Consider the following 21470-nt stretch of genomic DNA (forward strand, 5'->3'; position numbering starts at 1 on the left):
AGTGTGATCATGTGATGTATCTGACCCCAGGAATGTGTCAATAAAGTTTCCCCTTCCTGGGACAATGAATTCACGGTGTTCTTATTTCAATTTCCAGGAGTGTATATAGATGGTAGTGTACCTGTGTAATTGGTGACACCGAAGAAGAGAAAATGTTCTTGTGGATAGGTTATCTACTGCAATTTGCCCATATATGTTACAATAGTAACTAAACAAACAGTTTTCTGCCTCGTTTCTTAATCTTATTTTAATGTTACTGCACAACCTAGGTTTTGAGTTATAAGCCCATTTTAAGTATATTAGTGATGAAAATGGGCTTATAACTCAAAACCTGGGTTGTGCAGTAACATTAATAATAAAATTGTGAAACAAGGCAAAAAACAGTGTTTGTTTAGTTAATTTACAATGTTTCATCAAGAACCCACAGTTGATTCAATTGAAATGATATGTTACAGTCATGATTGCTGCAAATAATCTATTGCATATCATCAACGGTGCCATTCACGATGTTAAACATGAGACTGAATTTCTGCAAAGCCCATCTACTGTATTTCAACCACTGGCTTCCACACCACACTCTGAGCTGACTGCAAACATCATGCTAACATCTGCACCAGTCATGCCATTGATCACAGTGATGCGGCCACAAAACAATGTTTTGCATAGCCACACCGCAGTGTCAAGTGACATTAAATCCAATACGAGCATGCTCTCGGTCCCTCCACCCACACTGGTACTACATTCAAGAGCAGAAAAGTTCTGCCTGTTGGCTCTCACAGTCCTCCACCAATAAGGGCCTCACTGTTTGTGAAACCAGATATGGTTTGTAATAACGGAGAACATTTTCGTCCAGCAACAAATCTGTGATGACCTCGAACAGTTCACTTTAGTGATCAGCAGCCTCAATCAATGAACTACTTCTTTGGTGTCAGATATTATCTTGTAGCCTCCTCTGAAATATGCCTACTACACTTTCAAGATGGTACTGACCTCATGCAGCACCTAGGGATCAACTGCTCATAGAACTCCCTTAATACTAGAGGTGTGGTGAAAAGGGAGGTATAGGAACAAGACACCGTCTGAATACTGGAGAAATTTGTGCATAATGATTGATGCCAGTATCATTTTGACCACTTTTACTGTTCCGGATCTGGTGCCAACAATTGCTACCACTAATTAATCCAATCTTAATTGCTCTTGAAAGACAGATGTTATGCAAGTTGCTGATAGAGTTCACACTATGCTCAATTCACTCACTACAGTGGTCGCAACAACAACCTTCATTACTACTAAAGATAGCCACTCAATTCTGGTCCATTCTGATGAATCGATGCTTTGCTGCAACACTGCCTCTGCCCAACAACTGCCAAGTGTACCTGAGAACCTCCGGACTTTCCGCATTTCTGTCAAGAAACTGGCTAAGTAATTAGAGATATTGCAACTATGGACCATGGCTGTGGAGGGTGCATGTGCACACCACACCCTTATGGCCTAGTCTTGTAGTTAAGACTTACCTCGAGCAGATATTTGCTAGTTTCACGGACATTTCTGTCATAAGGCTACAAAACCATCTTTGCATGCAAACACTAAACACAGTCTGGTTTACATGCAACAGATCATGACATTCATCTTCAGTGATTACAGCAGAAGACCCGCCATCACTCTACAATGCACATGGCATGTAGGGCTACTCACTACACCATCAGCTGCAGTATGACTCCCACACTGTCACCCCCAGCACAACTACACTCCAGTACATCACGAAGGCTGTTTGTCACCAACCACTCTTCAGACTTAATGTTGTTTTTAATCAACACAGGATCAGATGTTGGCACATTTCTGGTAACCTACTACCCTGATGCCACACAGACCAGTATGGCCCCATTAATGGCAGTCAATGAGTCTGTCATACACAAGTGCAGTTACAAGACTTTGGTATTCGACATCGGTCTCACCGATTGCTGCAAAGTGAACATTTGTGTTCATTATCATTGCTCAATCTATTCTGGGCACAGATTTCCTCACACAGCTTTGGCTGTAGTTTTACATGATACATTCCACAGATGGTTGCACTGTTCCTGTTGTAAAGGGTTGTTTGACAACACACGCCAATCACAGGGCTGACAACTGACGTACTTTTGTTTTGGACAATGATAGGGCCCAGTGGGAGTTCTACCAACACAATTTGGTATGCAAATTTCATCACGTTGAAGAGAATTGCCTAACAGTCAAGTATGAGACTACCAGGGTATGTACAGAGAACAGTGTGTCAGAAGAATACTTTGAAGGTGACTGAATGCTAACCACAAGCAACCTACAAAACATTAGAGATGATTAACACTTTCAGATCCTCTGGCTACAATTGTGTACTTTAAATTTTACTGTGACTTAACTGCAACAAAAGTAATTTTGTCCAATGGAAACCTAAGGTAGACATTTGTGAATGTTCAATCTTTTCACCATGCGGAAGTGCTGCCAACTGTTGGGCAACATACAAAGATATCAGTAAGTCAGTGTAGCAATGCACAGCAGCTTGGACCACTAGAATACATGGATGTGGTTGGTTCACTATATTCTATTGTGTAATTGAATATTGTTATTGTTATTTCCCATGGTAATTATTGAATGATCATTTTACTATTTATTACTATAGAGATTATTTTGTAATTAGTTATTTTAGTCCATAAAATGAATCCGAGTATACAAAGTATGTTTTGAAAATTGGTACATAATTTTGTCTAAATCTGACATTTAAAATCATCAAAGAAATCACCTAAGAGCAATACCACATGAAAAAAAGTTTACCTCCTCCAAAAATAATTCAGGACTGAAAGGGTTAAGACACTTCTGCAGTGCAACCTTGCCTCTCAGACAGTGGTGCCCTCAGAAACACAACAGACTATGAATCCATGGGGCCAGACACGACAGTGCACTATATATGTATGATCATCAGTCTGCCTGTTTTTCTACGCACACAACAGATCACACTGGAATGACAACATGAGACCAAAGCCATTGTTGAAGAGATGCTTCAGGACGGAGTCACACATGGTCCAGACAGCCCTGGTCCTAAACATTCTGTCTAGTACACAAGAAGTATAGTTCATGGAATCCTCTAGGTGATTATCTGGTTTTGAACACCTGAACAATCCCAATACCAAACATCCAGGATTTCACAAGTTCTTTAGTGTGTGTGACCATTTTTAGTGTGTTAAATGGCCAAAAGACATATAATCAGATTCCATTCACAAATAATGATGTATCTAAAATTGCAGTGATAACACCATATGGACTGTTTGAGTTTTTGGTTATGTCTTTTGGGCTTAAAAATGTGGCCCAGATGTGGCTTACCTTGAGTGCATGCTAATATTTTCTGAAAATGCCCTCTCACATGAACAGCACTTCAGGGTGGTGTGACAGAGATTAACTGATTGTGGAATTACACTCAGCAAGAACAAGTGTATCATCAGTGAACCTGTGGTAACATTGCTCAACTATAAAGTGTCGGTACAAGGTATCACACCCTTATCTGGGGAGCTGGATACCTTATGTGCCTTTCCACGGCCACAGAATAATTAACATTTGAGGTGTTTAACCAGAATGGATAATTTTTACCGGTGACACATTGGAGGAACCGCTGCAATACAAACACCTTTCTCAGACACACTGGCATGGCACCACACAATAATTAAGCACCGCCTCCAGTGGACAAGGAGAATGGAAACCATTTTCAAGGACTTGCAAGAGAGCCTCTCCAGACAATGTGGTGCTCTCTCACCCTGTTCCACATGCTTGAGGCCAACCAATAGCTATCAGTGTAGCACTACATCAAAAAGTCAATGGACATTGGCAACCTCTGAGTTTCTTCTCCTAAAACATGCAACCCAGCGAAACATGTAGGATTACGTATGATTGGGAACTATTTGCTATCTAAAAGAGCATCTGACACTTGTGCTGATTTGTCAAGGCCTGACCTGTCAAAATTAACACTGACCACAAACCCATCACTGCATTTCAAAAGGTATGTCACAAGTGCTCTCCACACCATTTCAGACACACTGAATAACTCTGCCAATCTACAATTGACACTCTCTGCAGTCATGGTGGCAATAACATCATAGCCAATTACTTTTCTCACACCAGCAGCCTGGTGCTGGTTTTAAACTACAATTACCTTGCCAGTGCTCAGTGTTCTGATCAACAATTTCAAATGTTATTTAATGACTCCCGGCCTACACCTCCAACTTTTGGGTGTATCTAGAAACAAATGCAATTCCTTGTGTAGCAACTCAGTTCTGACAGATAGTTTTTGACAGCACCCACAACTTAGCACGCCACATGGCCAATGCCACAGTCAGACAGATGATCAATTCATGTGGCTTTCAACCAGGAAAGATACACACAACTGGGTTCACACAGGCATATAGTTCCACTGCAAAAAGATCAGATGTCATATGCACACAAATGTGGGACATTTTCCAGCTTCAACAATGAGGTTTGGCCATGTTAATTGGCCTAGTCAGCCCTCTTCCCACACCTGCTGGCTACCGATACATGTTAATGGTGGTGGATGGTTGCACACGATGGACACAGGCTGTTCCGATCAAGGACCAACAGCTATCTGCTAAGGACATTTATCAAGACCTGGTTGACACATTTTGGTTGCCATCTTCGCACCACTACAAACCAAGGGTGACAATTTGAGCCCAGCTGGCAAAATGGTGGGTGTTACCACCCACCAAGCAACCACATGATTGAGAGATGGACAGCACTTTAAAAGGCAACTTAATGTGCCACAGTCATACCTAGGCTCAGCTGTTTCCCCTTGTTCTGCTAGGCGTATGAATGGTTCTGCAAAGCATATGAACAGTCTTCAAATAGGAACTCAGTTGCTTGTCAGCATAGATGGTCTATGACAAACCTCTGTGCATCCTAATAGACATTCTCACTCCCTCATCACCGCCAGATGAACCACAGCTTTCCCATCTGGTACAACTACTACATGAACACACAGCATGGATACACCACCCTCCTGCATCACACAATAGAACTCACCCAGTTTTCGTGAACAATGTGTTAGCAGAATGCTCTCATGGCATGCATTACATGGAACTTATCTGCACTCGGCTTTAATTCCCTACTACAGACCCTTCCCAATTCTATGGCGAAATAACACACAATGGATATAGTACAAAATGGCAATTGAACCATAGCCTTCATTGAGTGTGTTAAGCCTGTATGAGTTTTACCACCAACTTCTGAGAGTGCCATGATGGTACCAGGGAAACTAACACTTCACACTCCTCCCCCACTGTCTCCTAGCGACGGCCTTCCAACCTCCATACTGTAGAACCAGCTGTGTTACTGCAGTTATGTATCCATCATGCTCAGCCATTCACAAAAGAGCTGGACACAAAGTCAAATTCAAAGTGTTCCACAGTTTAGGCAGTGTGACTGCATGGGAGTGATATAATTGACAAATCAATATGAGACAAGTGCAGTGTTTCTTCAACTTCTCATCCTCTTTGAGTTTTCTATTCTGTTTAACTTGTACATATTTGTGCATGGTGATTTGTTGGGTGTGTATAATAAGAGGAAATTATCATATCAATACTTCATGTGTCTATTTTATGTGTAAATGGTAACATTCCTACAATCAGTTTTGAACTTTCATTCATTGTCAGGTGGCTGCGTTGCAAGGTGAACTGCTAATCAGACATTGGTTGTTATGTTTGCCTTGCTTTCAGTGAACATGTCTTGATAGATTTGGAGACTTGAGTTTTTGTTATTTTCTGTGTACCATGTAGTAGTATCATGGTAAAAGTGTCCCAGCACTATAAACAATTCCACAAACTCACAAAGTAAAAAGTGGTTCACCATTAGCTCTTTTTCAGTGAACAGTCTGATTTCAACTACACTCCACATATTTTAACACAAGTTCATGAAGTGTACGCAAAATCATATTGTGATGCAAAAAGAGACAGCCAGAGTTGCAACAAAAACAGTTTTGGGCTATGCCTATCCTCATTCATTAACGAATATTATCTGGGGCCATACACATATGTACCCACTTTATTTGCTGCTATTTTAGATGGACATTTTACTTGACAAACATTGGTTTGTTTGAGAATGGACATAGCACAAAACCAGTAACCGACCAAATAAACATCCATTTTAATTGCAACTCTGGCTGTATCTTTTTTCATCACAATCTAAAATGAGTTTCTGTCCTGCATTACCCAGCACACTGTCATTATGCAAAGTCAGATTATTCATTGAAAAAATGATATTGTTGACCAACTTTTTACTTTGTGATTTTATGGAAGTGTTTATAACTTTGGCATGCATTTACCATGATACTAAAGCATGGTATATAAAAAATAACAAAAAAATCAAGCCTTTACTGACACCACAGCAAACAAAATAACCAACATCTGATTAAGAGTTCATCTCATACTGCAACCATCTGAGAAGAAAGAAAGTTCAAAACTGGTAACAGCACAGAAAAATAAAATGCGTTGAAAAAAAAGTCTTTAAATTAATGGTTGGCAGATGTGTTTATAACATATTTTGTACAGGGTTATTCTAAATTAGTTGCCCAAAACAATATTATGAAAAGGATAGTTGCTACACATAATATAGTGGAGATACTGATTCGCAGATAGGCACAATAAAAAGACTGAGTCCTCAGCTGTCAGAGACTGCAGTCACATGTGTGTGTGTGTGTGTATTTTTGATAAAGCCCTTATTGGTCTAAAGCTCACTTTCCGACAGTCTTTTTGGTGTGCCTATCAGCAACTCAACATCTCCTCTGTATGGTGAGTAGCAACTATCATTTTCATAATATTATTACATTCCATTCTGCATTTTACATTGTTTAGTTACCTAAAAGTAACAGTAAATAATTTCAAAACCATTATCAGAGTATTGTCTGGGAGCTCTTCAAACCTCTTCCCACATTCTAGCTTCATTAATGTCAGTCCATTCGTTCATTCTATGGAGAGAGTGCGTGACTACAGTAACAATGGAGGTGCATAGTGGTCCAGAACAGTGCTGCTTGTGGTACCACAAAACACAATTATTATAAGAAGACATGTCAGAATGGAGTATCACAAAGCGCCACCCCAGGCAATAGCGACAAAAATTAAAGTTCTTATACATTGAGTTCCGTATGGGACTTAGACTCTGAAATCTTCAAAGTGGAATAATGACGTAACCGCTGGGTATATGAAAACAATAGTTACATATTCGTCATCAGCGTGAAAAATACTATAAGACGTCATACTTTGTTCATAGATATTATGCTCAGTTCATGGAAACAGGTTGTGTGACACATTGAGAGAAAGGTCAAGATTGCCCATGGAGGTAGATTCTGGGATAACCTCATGCATCTGGGAAGAAATTTTGTACAGGTGGGGTATCTGCCGTGTGATAAGAGACACTCAAATTGTACAAATGTAGAAAGAAACTTCATGGTCTGGCAGGTTCAGAACTGAGAATAAATTATTTCAAGTAAGTAAATCTCATGTGCTATTTAATGTTACTCTTAGGTATCTTATTTAGAATCACCCTGTACAGCAACAGAGCCCTCACAAAGTCAGTTACTGACAAAATAACTCTACATGACATATTTTGAGGATGTGGCATTTCAGAGCGCCCGTCTAAAACCCAAGCACTTCTGTTAGGTTGATGACACATTCATGGTGTGAAAGAATGGCAGATAGGTGCTGGAAGAGTTTCTGGATCACTTAAACAGCATTCATCAAGATATTATAGTCATGGTGGTACTAGACGTGACTAGCCGTCTTCCTTTATTGGATATTCTAACAAGTCAGAAGGCGCAGTATACTCTAGGCCATGCTGTTTATAGCAAGACCCGTACAGACCTGAATCAGCATGCAACAAGCCACCACCATCTAATCTACAGTGCTAACCAACAGGTTAGATAGAGCACACATTGCCTGTGACAAGAAAAAACCCCAGCTGAGCTACACCACATGCAGGAACTGCTCAATCAGATTTCATTCATGAAACAATTGCACTTAGAATCATACACACAAATAGAAAAGGAATTTATATTTAAAACAATCTAAGACTTTTTTACACCTTCAACTTTACAGAAATTATATTTTAATTCTTGATATATTTTATCACTATTAAGTGCCACTGGCAGAAGTCTCTGAAGTTTCTTTTCATCTTATTTAATCATTCTATTTCTTTTTCTAGTGTTTATTCTTTTTTAGTTGTAAGTGACTGTTGAAACATTTTTCCCTTAATTAGGAGTGTGGACATGCACAACCTCTCCAATACAAGTGTTGTGGTATCAAAAAATTTGGCTACACCAGATGGTTTGGTGGTTGACTGGATAGCTGATAACATTTACTGGACAGATGCTGGCAGGAAAGTTCTGGAGGTTGCAAAACTGGATGGAACATGTAGGAAAGTGATAATAAAAAATGGTTTAGATGAACCAAGGGCACTTGCAATGTTCCCAAGGAAGGGGTGAGTATATGTTGAATAATTTTTGTGTATATTTTGAATCACCCCAAAAATTATGTTACACATTTTGATTTCAAGTTTTTCAATTGTGTGACTTTATGAGTAATTTTTCTGAATAGGTACATGTATTGGACTGACTGGGGAGACAACCCAAAAATTGAAAGAGCATTACTGGATGGTTCCAACAGAACAGTTGTCGTTGGAACTGAACTAGGTTTTCCCAATGGTCTAGCTATTGACTATGCTGCCAGAAGACTTTACTGGGCAGATGCTCTTAAGGATAGAATAGAAACAGCAGACCTGAATGGTAGAAACAGAATACAGCTTGTTCCTGCTAAAACACATCCATTTGGACTCACTCAGGTACGCAATGATTGACATATACAGTGAAACTCCTGTTTTACATTTTCGCGTGGTCCAGACTTAAAATATGCAGAAACGAGGAAAGTATCAAAAGCTCCAAAATATGAACAAAAACATATGTAATTGGCATATATGATAAAAAATCGTAATCTTTCCAATACTTTCTATAAAATCTGCATAAGTGAAGGACATTAAATGTACAATACAATGTTTATACAATAATTTGTAGTAATGAATTTCGTCAGTTCTTAAAAAGTTAGAGGTGTGTAATAGCAAGTAAAAATTTGTCAAAAATTTGAAATTGATGTCTGGGTACAAGGTAATCGAGTTATTTTCTGAGATGCTGCAACCACAAATTATACATCAAAACATGCATTTTTGAGAGATCTTTCCTTTGTGCTCACCCAACAATTTGTGGCCTTTAGAAATGTGAGAATTGTATGGGGGATCTGAATCACCCAAGTGGTGAAAGAATTATCTGTCTTCCTTGCGAAATTCTGTGTAATGCTCTGCTGCTAGAATTTCATTGCTGAGCTCTTTCATTCAGGCTGAAAGCTTGGAAGTACCATCTTGGTATATTCTTATGGTAGTCTTGGGAAGGTAGGTTGAATGATTATCATAAGTGATTTGGTGCTAAATTGAAAGGTCATATTGCTTAAGGATTTATGGTAGAGTACAAACTGGAAGAGGCACTAAAAATATCGCACAGCAGTAATATGCATTCCAGTCATGTACTGAATGGTCTCAAAAGTATATTTGGTGATAATGTGTGGCATATTAAAATTCTGAGGCTTCTTTTGCTCAGTGTAATACTTCCAAGGGAGAAAAAAAATTCATTAATGCAGTAATTGACATTGCCTTCCATTTATTTTAAGATTGCAGTCTATTGACCAACTTCCAGTTTCTGTACTGTATATTGTTTCACAAGAGCTGACAACTATAATGGGATTTGAGCTGAAGAGAGAGATCAGAAGCAAAAGATTTCAAGTTTGCACTGAATACATCCTCTGGAAGTGCTTGATTCAGACTGTTTTTACTAAAAATGTTGTTGAATTTATTCAACTATTTCAGTATGGTGACCATATCTACTGGACCGATTGGTACAAGAAGTCAGTGGAGAGAGCTGATAAGAAGACAGGTTTAGATCGAAAAGTAATTCGCAAAGACCTTGATGGAGTAATGGAAATACGAGCTGTAGCTGCTGAGCGGCAACCTGGTTGGAATCCTTGTGCAGTTCATAATGGTGGCTGCTCTCACTTATGTCTTTACCGACAAAAGGATTACATCTGTGCTTGTCCTGATATACCAGATGATCGACATTGCTCTACAGGTTTGTATATGGTTTTTTTATATGGGAGCCACAATTTAAAGCAACATAGATTGGTGAATAGCATAATAAAGTGTAAATTATATTTTTAATAACTCTCTTTACAGTGCCCAGTGCTCATGTACCAAACAAGAAACAGAAAGAATTAAATCCCCTTATGGATGTTGAGGATTACACAGGAGAAGATGAAGATTATGAAAACATGCCTATTTCTCCAGCCTATCCAAATGAAAATGATGAGCCTGGTATAAAAGATGGTGTGGATGATGATTTAAATATGTTGGCAGGCACTGGAAGTGCAGAAAAACCAAAGGAGCATGGAATACCATCACACATTATGATTATAATAATGGGCCTGTTCAGTTTGATAGTACTTGCTACTTTGGCTATGGTCATACTGCTCTTATTCCATCGACACAAGAAACAGAAGAAGTATTTATATGCTACAGGGCGAAGTGTGCTGACATTTTCTAATCCGAATTATAATGCTTCTAATATGGATGTTGGAGCTAGTTCCCATCCTGACAAAAAGCCATTCATTTGGAAAAGACTCAAATATGACAAGTCTCAGGTAAGAAATTAACTTCATTTGTTGACTGTGGTATTTAGTGTGTTCAGACAAGAAATAATCAGAATGACATTTTACTAAACTATCAGCTATGAAGCATGGTAAGAATAAAATCATTCTGTGTTTATCTTATCAGTACCTTTGCTTCTTCTCCTTTTTATTACTGTGAGAAAACCATTCATAAATAACTGAGAGAGACTTCAGCTGATATGTTGTGGTCACAGGCTTTAAAGAGATGTTCCTTATCTCAGATGACCTTGGATTACTTCCTTCCTACAATAGCTCAGATACACGGTCCAGTCATATTAATGTGACTACCACTCACAGACAGCAGGTGACTGCTCTATCAGTGGAGTGTATATAAAACTTGTGGGGGAATGTGGAAGACAGTGCAGTCATTTTCATAATGCAGAAATGACTGATTTATCTGCTGCCCAAAAGGATGTGATCATTGGCTTTCTGAAACAGCTGAGTTTGCAAACTCTTCATGTTACGCCGTGGTTAAAATATACAATGCTTACAATGCTGTTATCCAAAACTAACACCAATGCAATTGTGGTGCACCATAGGCCATAGATGACAGAAAAATCCATGGCTCATGCACCCATGCTGACTGTTGTTCATAGGCAATGAAGGCTGGAATATGCACGCCAAGAAATCTAGCGCCCCTAGCCCCAGCACTGTAGTTGACATAGCTCCACATTCCTGTAGGTATCTCTCAGAGCATTATTGACTTTCTTCCTACACATCTGACAGTTGTCCACAATGCAAATGGTGTTATTCATGCTTTTGACTTGTGGTCACATTAATGTGAATGGACAGTGTATAATAAGACATTTGTCTGCAAACTGGAAAGTCTTGAGGATTTATGTCATAGATGTGGCTGACTGAACAGGAAACTCCCTAGCTCCATTGGTCCCACAGTTTGACAACATGTGTGTTGTTAGTAACATGATGCTGCACCAAATTTACATAAGTGGTAATAAGGTACAGATGACAAGCTGGACAGCCCACGAGGACATATGAAGATATGGCAGATACATTTACTTCATTAATACCTTCCAATAAGGACATCTCCATTGAGGGGTAGAGGAGAGAAGAGCTGCCCCCCCCCCCCCCTCCAACTCCCAACCCTTTAATATAAAAATTCACAAACTTACAACCTGCCCCACCAAACAGAAGATGTACCAATTCAGTATGAGTTTGAAGAAAACCAAAACATGCAGCAGGTGATGATTAGTAGCAAGTGTACCCAGAGCCATTTGTCATGAAATCTCAAACCAATTTCGTTGTCCACCATGAAACTAACATGAGTTGCCTCCTCCCGCAAAATCTCAGCTTGTGGGTACACTTTTGCTGTCAAACTAATAAATAAAATTAAAGTATTGTAATGGGTAGTTGAAAATACTTTTGCCTTGCACAGTTATAATCTTATTATACATCTCCCAGCAGCAAACTTGATTCATCTCAAGAAAGTATTACCTTCTATGAAAGTGTCTGAACCAGTTTCACAAAGATTTTATAATGGACAAAATAAAATTAATAGTTTAAGGACATTGAGCAGGACATACAGCAGGACATACTGCATAGTACAATAAATCTCATTTTAAACAGTTTTTATCAGGTGACTTTTGTGTCTGTTTGGCTCAAAGTTTGCAGTTGTTTTTAAACTAACTTCCTGATGTGCAAGAAAATTTAAACTTTCAACATAGATAAGAAATGGGTGACATTGCAGTATTAACTCACTTTCATGTCTGGTATGTGACAAAGGGCACTTTATGTACCACTACTGTTTCCCTTATTTCCTGTTCCAGTTGAGATCGTTTCGTGGTAAGAATGATTGCTGGTATGCCTCCATGTAACCTCAGGTCTCTCAAATTTTTTCCTTCATCATTTACTCATGAGATATTCATGCAATCTTTACCTATTGCCTGTGCAGTATATTTTTCATTTTTAGTTTTTTAAGTATTGTCATATCCATTAAAAATCCCAAGCACCATTTTCAGAACCACCTGTTTGAGTTTAGAAATGTGTATGTGGCTAGGAGAAATTATTTAATACTTAGTCCAATTTAAAAATGTGTTATATTAAAAAAACTTTTTATATAAACAATTATTGTTTATATTCTCAAGATTCTGAAGCAATGCTAGCACCAACAACACATGTCTTCTTCTCTTTCCTGTGGATATCATTCAAAGAAGGAAGGCTGATGGTCACCTGAAGATATTCATCATTGGGCTCTGAATGTAATCCGATGCAGATATCCTTGAATTCTTTGTGGCCAGACTTTTCTCTGTTCTCTGTATCTCCATCAGCCAGTATGGTTCTTTTGATGCTGTTTGTCTATGTGACCATGTCTCACTTTGTAGTCGTGACACAAACACACAGACAGACACAGACACAAAATGATAATGAAACAAATTAAAAGGTCACCTGTGGATGAGGCACATGGAGATAGGAAATTAAGTTAGAAGGGTAGAACGGGTAGCAGCATTTGTGAAAGGTGTAAGTGGTAGCATTAGATCTGCAATAATATGTGTTCAGGATTGCTTATGAACATATGAACATGATCTGGTTTATATACACTGCTGATATAAACAGTTAACGATAGCTCTAATAAATAACAGTGACACACATGTAACTAGAAACCCATTAGACATTTGAATGCCATTCACCTCATCTTTCTGGGTTATGAAACAGATTATAATAATATAAATGTATTCTTCAATACCACAAATCTCAATAAATTTGTCAGTAAAGAACAAATTGTCAGATGATCTAACCACGTAAGGCATTTAATTGAAAAGATACGGGATGGCATCCATTTATTTCAATAGTGATCACACAATTTTGAAAACAGCTACTACCATATACACTTAGTAGTTGGGCTACCCATCAGACTGTGACAAACAATTTGTTTACTTCTACAATGAAATTTTCACTCTACAGCGGAGTGTGCGCTGATATGAAACTTCCTGGTAGATTAAACTGTGTGCTGGGTCGAGACTCGAACTCGGGGCCTATGCCTTTTGTGGGCAAGTGGTCTACCAACTGAGCTACCCAAGCACAACTGACGCCCCGTCCTCACAGCTTTAATTTCGCCAGTACCTTATCCCCTACCTTCCAAACATCACAGAAGCTCTCCTGTGAACCTTGCAGAACTAGTGCTCCTGGAAGAAAGGATATTGCGGAGACATGGCTTAGCCACCGCCTGGGGTATGTTTCTAGAATGAAAATTTCACTCTACAGCAGAATGTGTGCTGATATGAAACATCCTGCCTGATTAAAACTGTATGCCAGACTGAGATGCGAACTTGGGACCTTTGCCTTTCCCATTCAAGTGCTCTATCAACTGAGCCTCCCAAGCATGATTCACGTCTCATCCTCAAAGCTTTAATTCCTCCAGTACCTCGTCCCCTACATCCAAACTTCACAGAAGCTCTCCTGCGAAACTTGTAGAAGTAGCACTCATGGAAGAAAGGATATTGCGGAGGCATGGCTTAGCCACAGCTAGGGGGATATTTCTAGAATAAAATTTTTACTCTGCAGTGTAGTGTGTGCTATATGAAACTTCCTGGCAGATTAAAACTGTGTGCCGGACTGAGACTCCAACTCGGGGCTTTTGCCTTTTGCGGGCATGTGGTCTACAAACTGAGCTACCCAAGCACGACTCATGCCCCATCCTCACAGATTTAATTCCGCCAGTTTTAATCTGCCAGAAAGTTTCATATCAGTGCACACTCCACGGTAGAGTGAATATTTCACTCTAGAAACATGCCCCCAGCTGTGGCTAAGCCATGTCTGTGCAATATCCTTTCTTCCAGAATTGCTAGTTCTTCAAGGTTTGCAGGAGAGCTTTGGTGAAGTCTGGAAGGTAGGGGACAAGGTACTGGCAGAATTGATGTTGTGAGGACGGGGCATGAGTCATGTTTGGGTACCTCAGTTGGTAGGCACTTGCCTGTGAATGGCAAAGGTCCTGAGTTCGAGTCTCGGTCCAGCACACAGTTTTAATCTGCCAAGAAGTTTCATATCAGCACACGCTTCGCTGTAGAGTGAAAATTTTGCTCTAGAAACACTCCCCAGGCTGTGACTAAGCCATGTCTCCACAATAGCCGTTCTTCTAGGAGTGCTAGTTCTGCAAGGTTTGCAGGAGAGCTTCTGTGAAGTTTGGAAGGTAGGGGACAAGGTACTGATGGAATTAAAGCTTTGAGGATGGGGCATGAGCCGTGCTTGGGTAGCTCCATTGGTAGAGCACGTGCTTGCGAATGGCAAAGGTCCCAAATTCAAATCTCGGTCCGGCACACAGTTTTAATCTGCCAGGAAGTTTCAGTAATTTGTTTACTTATTTATTCATTCACCCAAAAAATCTTTCCAGGTTGTGGGATGCAGAACAAACAAAACAGTACACAACACAGGAAAAATACAGTATTATTTCAATAGATACATAAATTTTACCTTTATCCACTGAAGAGCTTGCACTACTTGCAGTAGCTGCACTGTCTTGTTTCAAGTCCATTGTATCTCAAATGTTCTAAAAGTTCTGCTGCAGAATAGGAAAATAATAGACAAACATGACATGTGCTTCATTACAAATTATACTAACTTAACGGATGATGTTGCCACAGTATCTCATGATGCCTGGAAGAATTAATGGCAAAATTTTGTTCACAACTGATGATTAAACTGAGTGGAAACCTGTAAAAAGGATAAAATGTTGATATGATGGAAGCATATGAGATACCACCTGGTATTATATGTTACAGTAACTTATTTACGGGTATCATGCTGATTCAGAAGGCAAGGCAATGATTGTACATGGTTTAGATTGTCTTGTAGTCAGTTTCTTCAATTATGAAATAGTTATCTGTGGTGGTGATAGGAAGATGCATAAAAATAGTCCACAATTGGGCATAGTCACTACCCACAATATATCAAAGGTCAGGAGGATAGTTGGCAGCACAGTGCCTTCTACTTTGTTGTAAACTGTAATGGTCTCATAATCTCCAGCTAAAGGTAAACTGGTGTTACAAGTGACTAGTCAGAAACAGTTACAAGAAGAATGGTGAATATGGCACATACTGCTTTTCGCACAGTGAGAGTGGTACCTACCTTATGACTTGGAAATGGAGTAAAGGGACACATGCAGTGTACCAAAATACTGCAGAATTTGAGAGGAGAGTGAGCACTCAAAGTAGCATGGAAGAGCCTTAACACATTTTAGTGTATGGCAAGAAAATAATTACTCAGCCTGAGAAGTAGTCTGATGAAACACAAGCGAGAATAGTATTGTAAAATGAGAGGTGTGCTGCTTTTGTTTTCATGCACTTACTTGTCAGTTTGTGCAGTAACTAACATAGAATGAAAAATCTGATTATGAAGTAGCATGTTGAGGCAGTTGTGAGTAGTGAGACAAGAGAAGAAGCAAGCTCAACACTTTCACAAATAATCTACATTGGGTCAGATATGTCTGCCACAGATATTAATTTTGCAGAGATGTCTGAGTAATGACAACTAAGAAAGTTCAGCTTTTTATGTTTGATTGTTTGCGTATCTTTAATGAATTTGGGGATTCCTGCCAGCACAAAGAAAGTTAACTTCAAGAAAGGTGACATAAGAGTCAGAAAATGACAATGATAGTTTTGTCCGAGACATTGCATCACGTTATCTGAGAAAATTTATCAGTCTAAGTTCACCATGAATTAATATGGAGCAAAACAGCCATTGCCCGACAGAAATGATTTTCTTATGCTAGAACACCATTAGATGATATTTAAATGATCAATATGAAGGTAGGCAAAAATAGCATCTATCGTGGCCCTCTGAGGCATATTCCTGGTGCTTTTTTATGTCCACCTTACAAATTTAAAACAGTCATAAGTAATTTAGGCATTGGAAGTAGAAGTTAAGGTATGTTGTCAGGTGGATGGTAGTTGAGAAAAAATCAGTTTTTGGCAAACTATACTTTTGTTTCTAACATTTTTGCTCTGTGCTGCCTCATGAGTAGTTACTTTTTCTGTCTTATTGGCCTGTTTCATTTTGCTGTTGAGACTAACAATTATTGCCAATCATGAATTTCAGCTGCCTAACTTAGACAAAATGCTATTTATTCTTATACTTTAGTTCTTAATATCATTTCCTGTTATGTTTCTTTGTAGCTGCATTTCCCTCACATGCTCAAACATTATTTGCAGTGATCTGGTTCATTAGTAATTAAAATAACCTACTCTTTCCACTTTTTTGACCCAAGTCCATGTATGTGTGTGTGTGTGTGTGTGTGTGTGTGTGTGTGTGTGTGTGTGTGTCCTTTTTTTGTACTATATCCTTTTAGGTTGTTCAATATATACATAATGTTCTGCTGGTCACACTGTGGTGGAGTTCATAGCGAAACTGAAGACAATGAAATTGTTCACTCCTATTCCATGTTGCCAAGTAGTTGGTTGCTGTTTTGTTGCACCCAACAGAGTCCAAGTTGCAAGTCTAATCAAATCTGAAGTCGTGAGCCAATTTTGTTCTTAGCACACCACAATTTGGTGTGCATATTATAATCAGTCCAAAACACAACCAAAACCAATCCAAAGAACACAGCAAAGTAATAAATACTGGACTAATATGTCATATACAAAACATCTATATGCAAGTAACAAAATTGCCTGTTGCTGCACAGTCATACTTGATCAACCAGGTGTGCCTGTGGGACACCCATCAAATATGTTTGCTAAGATACTTATGAACAGCTTCGACTCCAGTGCTGTAAGTCTGCAACTTAATACAACCTATGCTGCTTGTATCAATATCATCTTCCAGGAACATCACATTTAAGAAATTGTCACTTGTATATGTTCTCAATTTGATGACTCATAGTAAGTGGATGTACTTTCTGTAATAATGTTTTCTTTGTGAATATTCATTAGAAAACCCATTCTTTCGATCCTTCATTGCCAGTAAATATCAAAAATAAAATAGCTTAACAACAATGTCGAAAAGACAGATCACTATGTACCACATAGAAGACATGTTGAGCCAAAGATAAAAACAATGAAAAAGAACACTAGTAATATCCAGAAGTCAGAGAAGGTCCTTGTCCAACAGCTGAATATTTCTAGCATTCTTTTCCATTTTGCCTGTCTGTGATTCAGTACCACACAAAAAAGGTATAATGTTTGGCAGTTATGCACTTTGTTCTTTCTTCTTAGGTACAAGTTGAACAAGCCCATAATTGTGTTGGAGTTGCAGTTCAGAGGAACATTTGCTGCCTTATTTCATAATATCTGTCATTTTACATTGTCCAGTTAATGGTATGTGATACATATGACTGATGAGTATTTATTTGATTGATTAAGTCACGCTGTATTTTAATGTTGTTAAGAGTTCATAAGCAGTTGTAATATTCACCCTGAACATCACACACATCCTGCCCAAGGGATATATTGATTTTTACAGTTAAATGTAAATACAAATATCATCATTTGTAGAAATTCATTCTGTGTGAATATCATTGACAGTTGCTTCTCATTTAATGTCTTTTATTTTCTTCCTAAATAGGAACGAGTTTTTAATATTCATGATGAGAAACAAGCTACAGGACCTGAAGTGGTATCACTGATTCCGGCTGTTATGGTACCAAGCAATGATGCTACAACACCAGAGCATATTGCTACACCTCCTCCAACACCTCCCCAAAGATTAGACAGTATTAGCTTGAAGGCTGGGTGACCAACCTTCAGTAAAATTTGTGTAATGTTTTTGCAGGAGGAGCCATCCAATACCACAAAATTAGGTAGGCCAAAATGGTATAAATGTTTGTAAAACTGTCAGTTCTATAAGAGAAAACATAATAAAAATGACAAATAAAAAGTCATATGTAACAGTAATGTAAATAGGGCCCAGTTTACAAGCCCTTGTGACAAATTCAGAATAAGAATGTGTAACATCCAGCCTGTTAATAAATTGTTTCCCTATAATTATATGTAATACTTAATTTGTTGTTATTACTTGACAGCCTTCCATACAGAGTGAAATACTGGAATTTTAGATAGTTACTGTACCATACCTAAGACTGTATTTGTGTTTGATTTTGTATTGTTTTTTAAAATTAAATGTGAGATGAAAGTCACCATAATTTTTGTCACCTAGTAAAACCAAATATTTATGTGTTTTTAATTCTTTGAATGTGTCATATTAAAATGATTTTATTGTTGTTGACACTGGAATCATGCTCAAAATGTTTGAAGGAAAACGGCAGATGAAGAGTAAGAATATGAATTGTTGGTGAGAATGTTGTGAATTATGATGAGAGTCTTGTGTATATAATAGTCAAATGAAGGAAGAGTATTAATGAAAGTAAATAAAACTAAAATTTTATTGCATGGAAGTTCCCCATGTCCACCAGTTATGACTGTCGTTTCATACAATAGTTATCTCATAAGTTTTGCAAATGCAGTATTGATGTTCCTTATTATTTTTAACTCATAACAAAGTAATAAAATGAAAATAAAGTGTTTTTTGTATTTATCCTGTACATACTTTTTATAAAATATTGAAATGTTATAGGTAATTATGAAAAAGTTTCAAATAGTTTTATATATTTGCTCAGTTTTACTGATATAATTAAAATATTTTGTTGCTGCTTTTCTTGCAGTTTGTATGCTAGTGCAAATAATTGAATAAGGAAATGATTTTTTTAAAGAGAATATTCAATTGATACTGCGGAGAATCAGATTTTCAATGTCTGCATGTTTATCTCAAAGTGTGAATATGTAAGACATACATTTTATTCATAATATTATTTTCACTCTTTCTCTCATTTAATAAGTATTAATGTTTATGAGGCTCCAAATATTGTCTTAAAATTTTATAGCTATTTATGCAATTATAATTCATGTTCATATGTTAAATACATTTTTAAAGAAGCAATGCACACAGTAGTGGGTTAAACAAATGTACAATATATGCCAAAAAATTATTTTATATAATACAGTTATGTCAAACATATCAAGTTCTATTTCTTCTAGTCCTTCCATTTCATTATTCATAATCTGTTTGCCACAGTATAAAGGGCATATTTAACATCCCCTTCCTTATTTTAAATAGTCCTCTATTGAATTCATAAATCATACTCTTCTGATTATGATGAATACTACAGCCAATAAGTCAAAATACATGCTCAAAATGAACACACAGAAAGATTTCTTGGAACAAAATCAGTTTCCCTTTGAACCATACAGTTAAATATAAGTATTAAAATATAAACTATTTGAAAATATACATTTTCCAAAAAATTATTCCAATTTTCTGTTTCTTTAAAAATACTTCATGCATAGTGGACATATTTTACAGTATACAAAATATCCATGACCTTTGGTAAGCAAATTAAATCCTTGGTTTTTATAAGAGGAGTTAAAACTTCAACACAAAACATAAATTGATACTACTGGGGTTTCAATAACAGAATCATATTTAAAATTATATGGTGTCACTCCTGGGATAGCTGACAATAGTAATGTCATGATTTCATCCACTGTCACACGGTTACCTTATACTCTTATACAGTAGCTATTATATAATAGTTTAAAAGTAATTAGAATGTACTATATAATTATTTCTCATGTTTGTGACCAGTTGGAAATGTGTGCCACATATTGATATTTTTGTATAGGTACCACCATATTGTTCCCTACACTGACCAGTATTTGAGTGCCCATTGTTATAGAAGAACACGTTGCGAACTCTCATGTAACTTGTTGTTTCTAGTGACTTGAATTAGAAGCATGTGCCATCATTTATTCCTTCTACATTTACCTTCATTTCTGTAATACTCATTTTATCCTACAAGGATTTTGTGGCCCCAGAAACCTTTTATTCAATTATGATTTCAGTTTTTAAATTTTCTTATCTTATTTTAATATTGATATACTATATATTATGTTACTATGTCCTGAAAATGTGTATTGACAGCATGTACAATTTTGTTGTTTTTGTGCTCATTGTTATATTCTCTGGCTCATTGTCTGTTTTATTTTACATCTAGTGTTTCATGCACACATTATTTTACTTATGTGTCGCATACTTTTGTTTATTCAATTGATTTAGGATACTAAATAATCCTGCATAGAGACTATAACATTATCTGCCAATTAAACTTGCAAACCTAAGTGCAAAACACACACACATATATAGACATAGAGAGAGAGAGAGAGAGAGAGAGAGAGAGAGAGAGAGAGGGAGGGAGGGAGGGAGATATGGGGAGCGAGGTGTACTTTTTCAGAATTAATAATTTTACAAGAAATGCCTCTCTCTTGCCCAGGAGTAACTTGAACAAAACCAGTGTACTGAGGAAAATTTTTTCTATACTCCCTACAGCATGATATTGGTGTTTTCAACTATACAGAAATTATGTGTTATATATGAAAATAATGGAGCATTCTTAAATTCCTTAAGTCTCAGTTTTTTTCTATACTTTAGAAAAATGGCTGTGTTTGGTGCTCTTAGCATTGAGGGTGCTGTGAGTGTATTTTGGTTCTAATTTTTTGTAACACATTACTAATGCTCGGATTACTCCCTAAACTTCTGTTAATGTTTCTTGGGTTTATCAGAAGTCTTTTAAGTTATTTACTACAGATACTTCTCCTATCAATCCACAATGTTGTTGCAGGTGACATTATTGCCATCGAGTAACTGTATTTTTGGAAGTAATGTTCCGTTTAGAGATTTTGT

General features: G+C 37.5%; 1 protein-coding gene across 1 annotated transcript in view; it reads left to right on the forward strand.

Annotated features, from left to right (window-relative positions):
* Positions 1 to 20954, forward strand: part of LOC126354146 (low-density lipoprotein receptor-related protein 4) — a 765275-nt gene extending 744321 nt beyond the window's left edge. The window contains exons 28-32 of the mRNA XM_050003556.1: positions 8281 to 8502; positions 8619 to 8862; positions 9934 to 10192; positions 10297 to 10760; positions 18300 to 20954. Of these exons, the coding sequence (XP_049859513.1) occupies positions 8281 to 8502; positions 8619 to 8862; positions 9934 to 10192; positions 10297 to 10760; positions 18300 to 18470 (1360 nt within the window). The 3' untranslated portion in view covers positions 18471 to 20954. The remainder of the gene's footprint in view (positions 1 to 8280; positions 8503 to 8618; positions 8863 to 9933; positions 10193 to 10296; positions 10761 to 18299) is intronic.
* Positions 20955 to 21470: the final 516 nt, after the last annotated feature.

Source organism: Schistocerca gregaria, chromosome 3 (genome assembly GCF_023897955.1).
Source record: "Schistocerca gregaria isolate iqSchGreg1 chromosome 3, iqSchGreg1.2, whole genome shotgun sequence".
In the NCBI taxonomy this organism is placed as follows: Eukaryota; Metazoa; Arthropoda; class Insecta; order Orthoptera; family Acrididae; genus Schistocerca; species Schistocerca gregaria.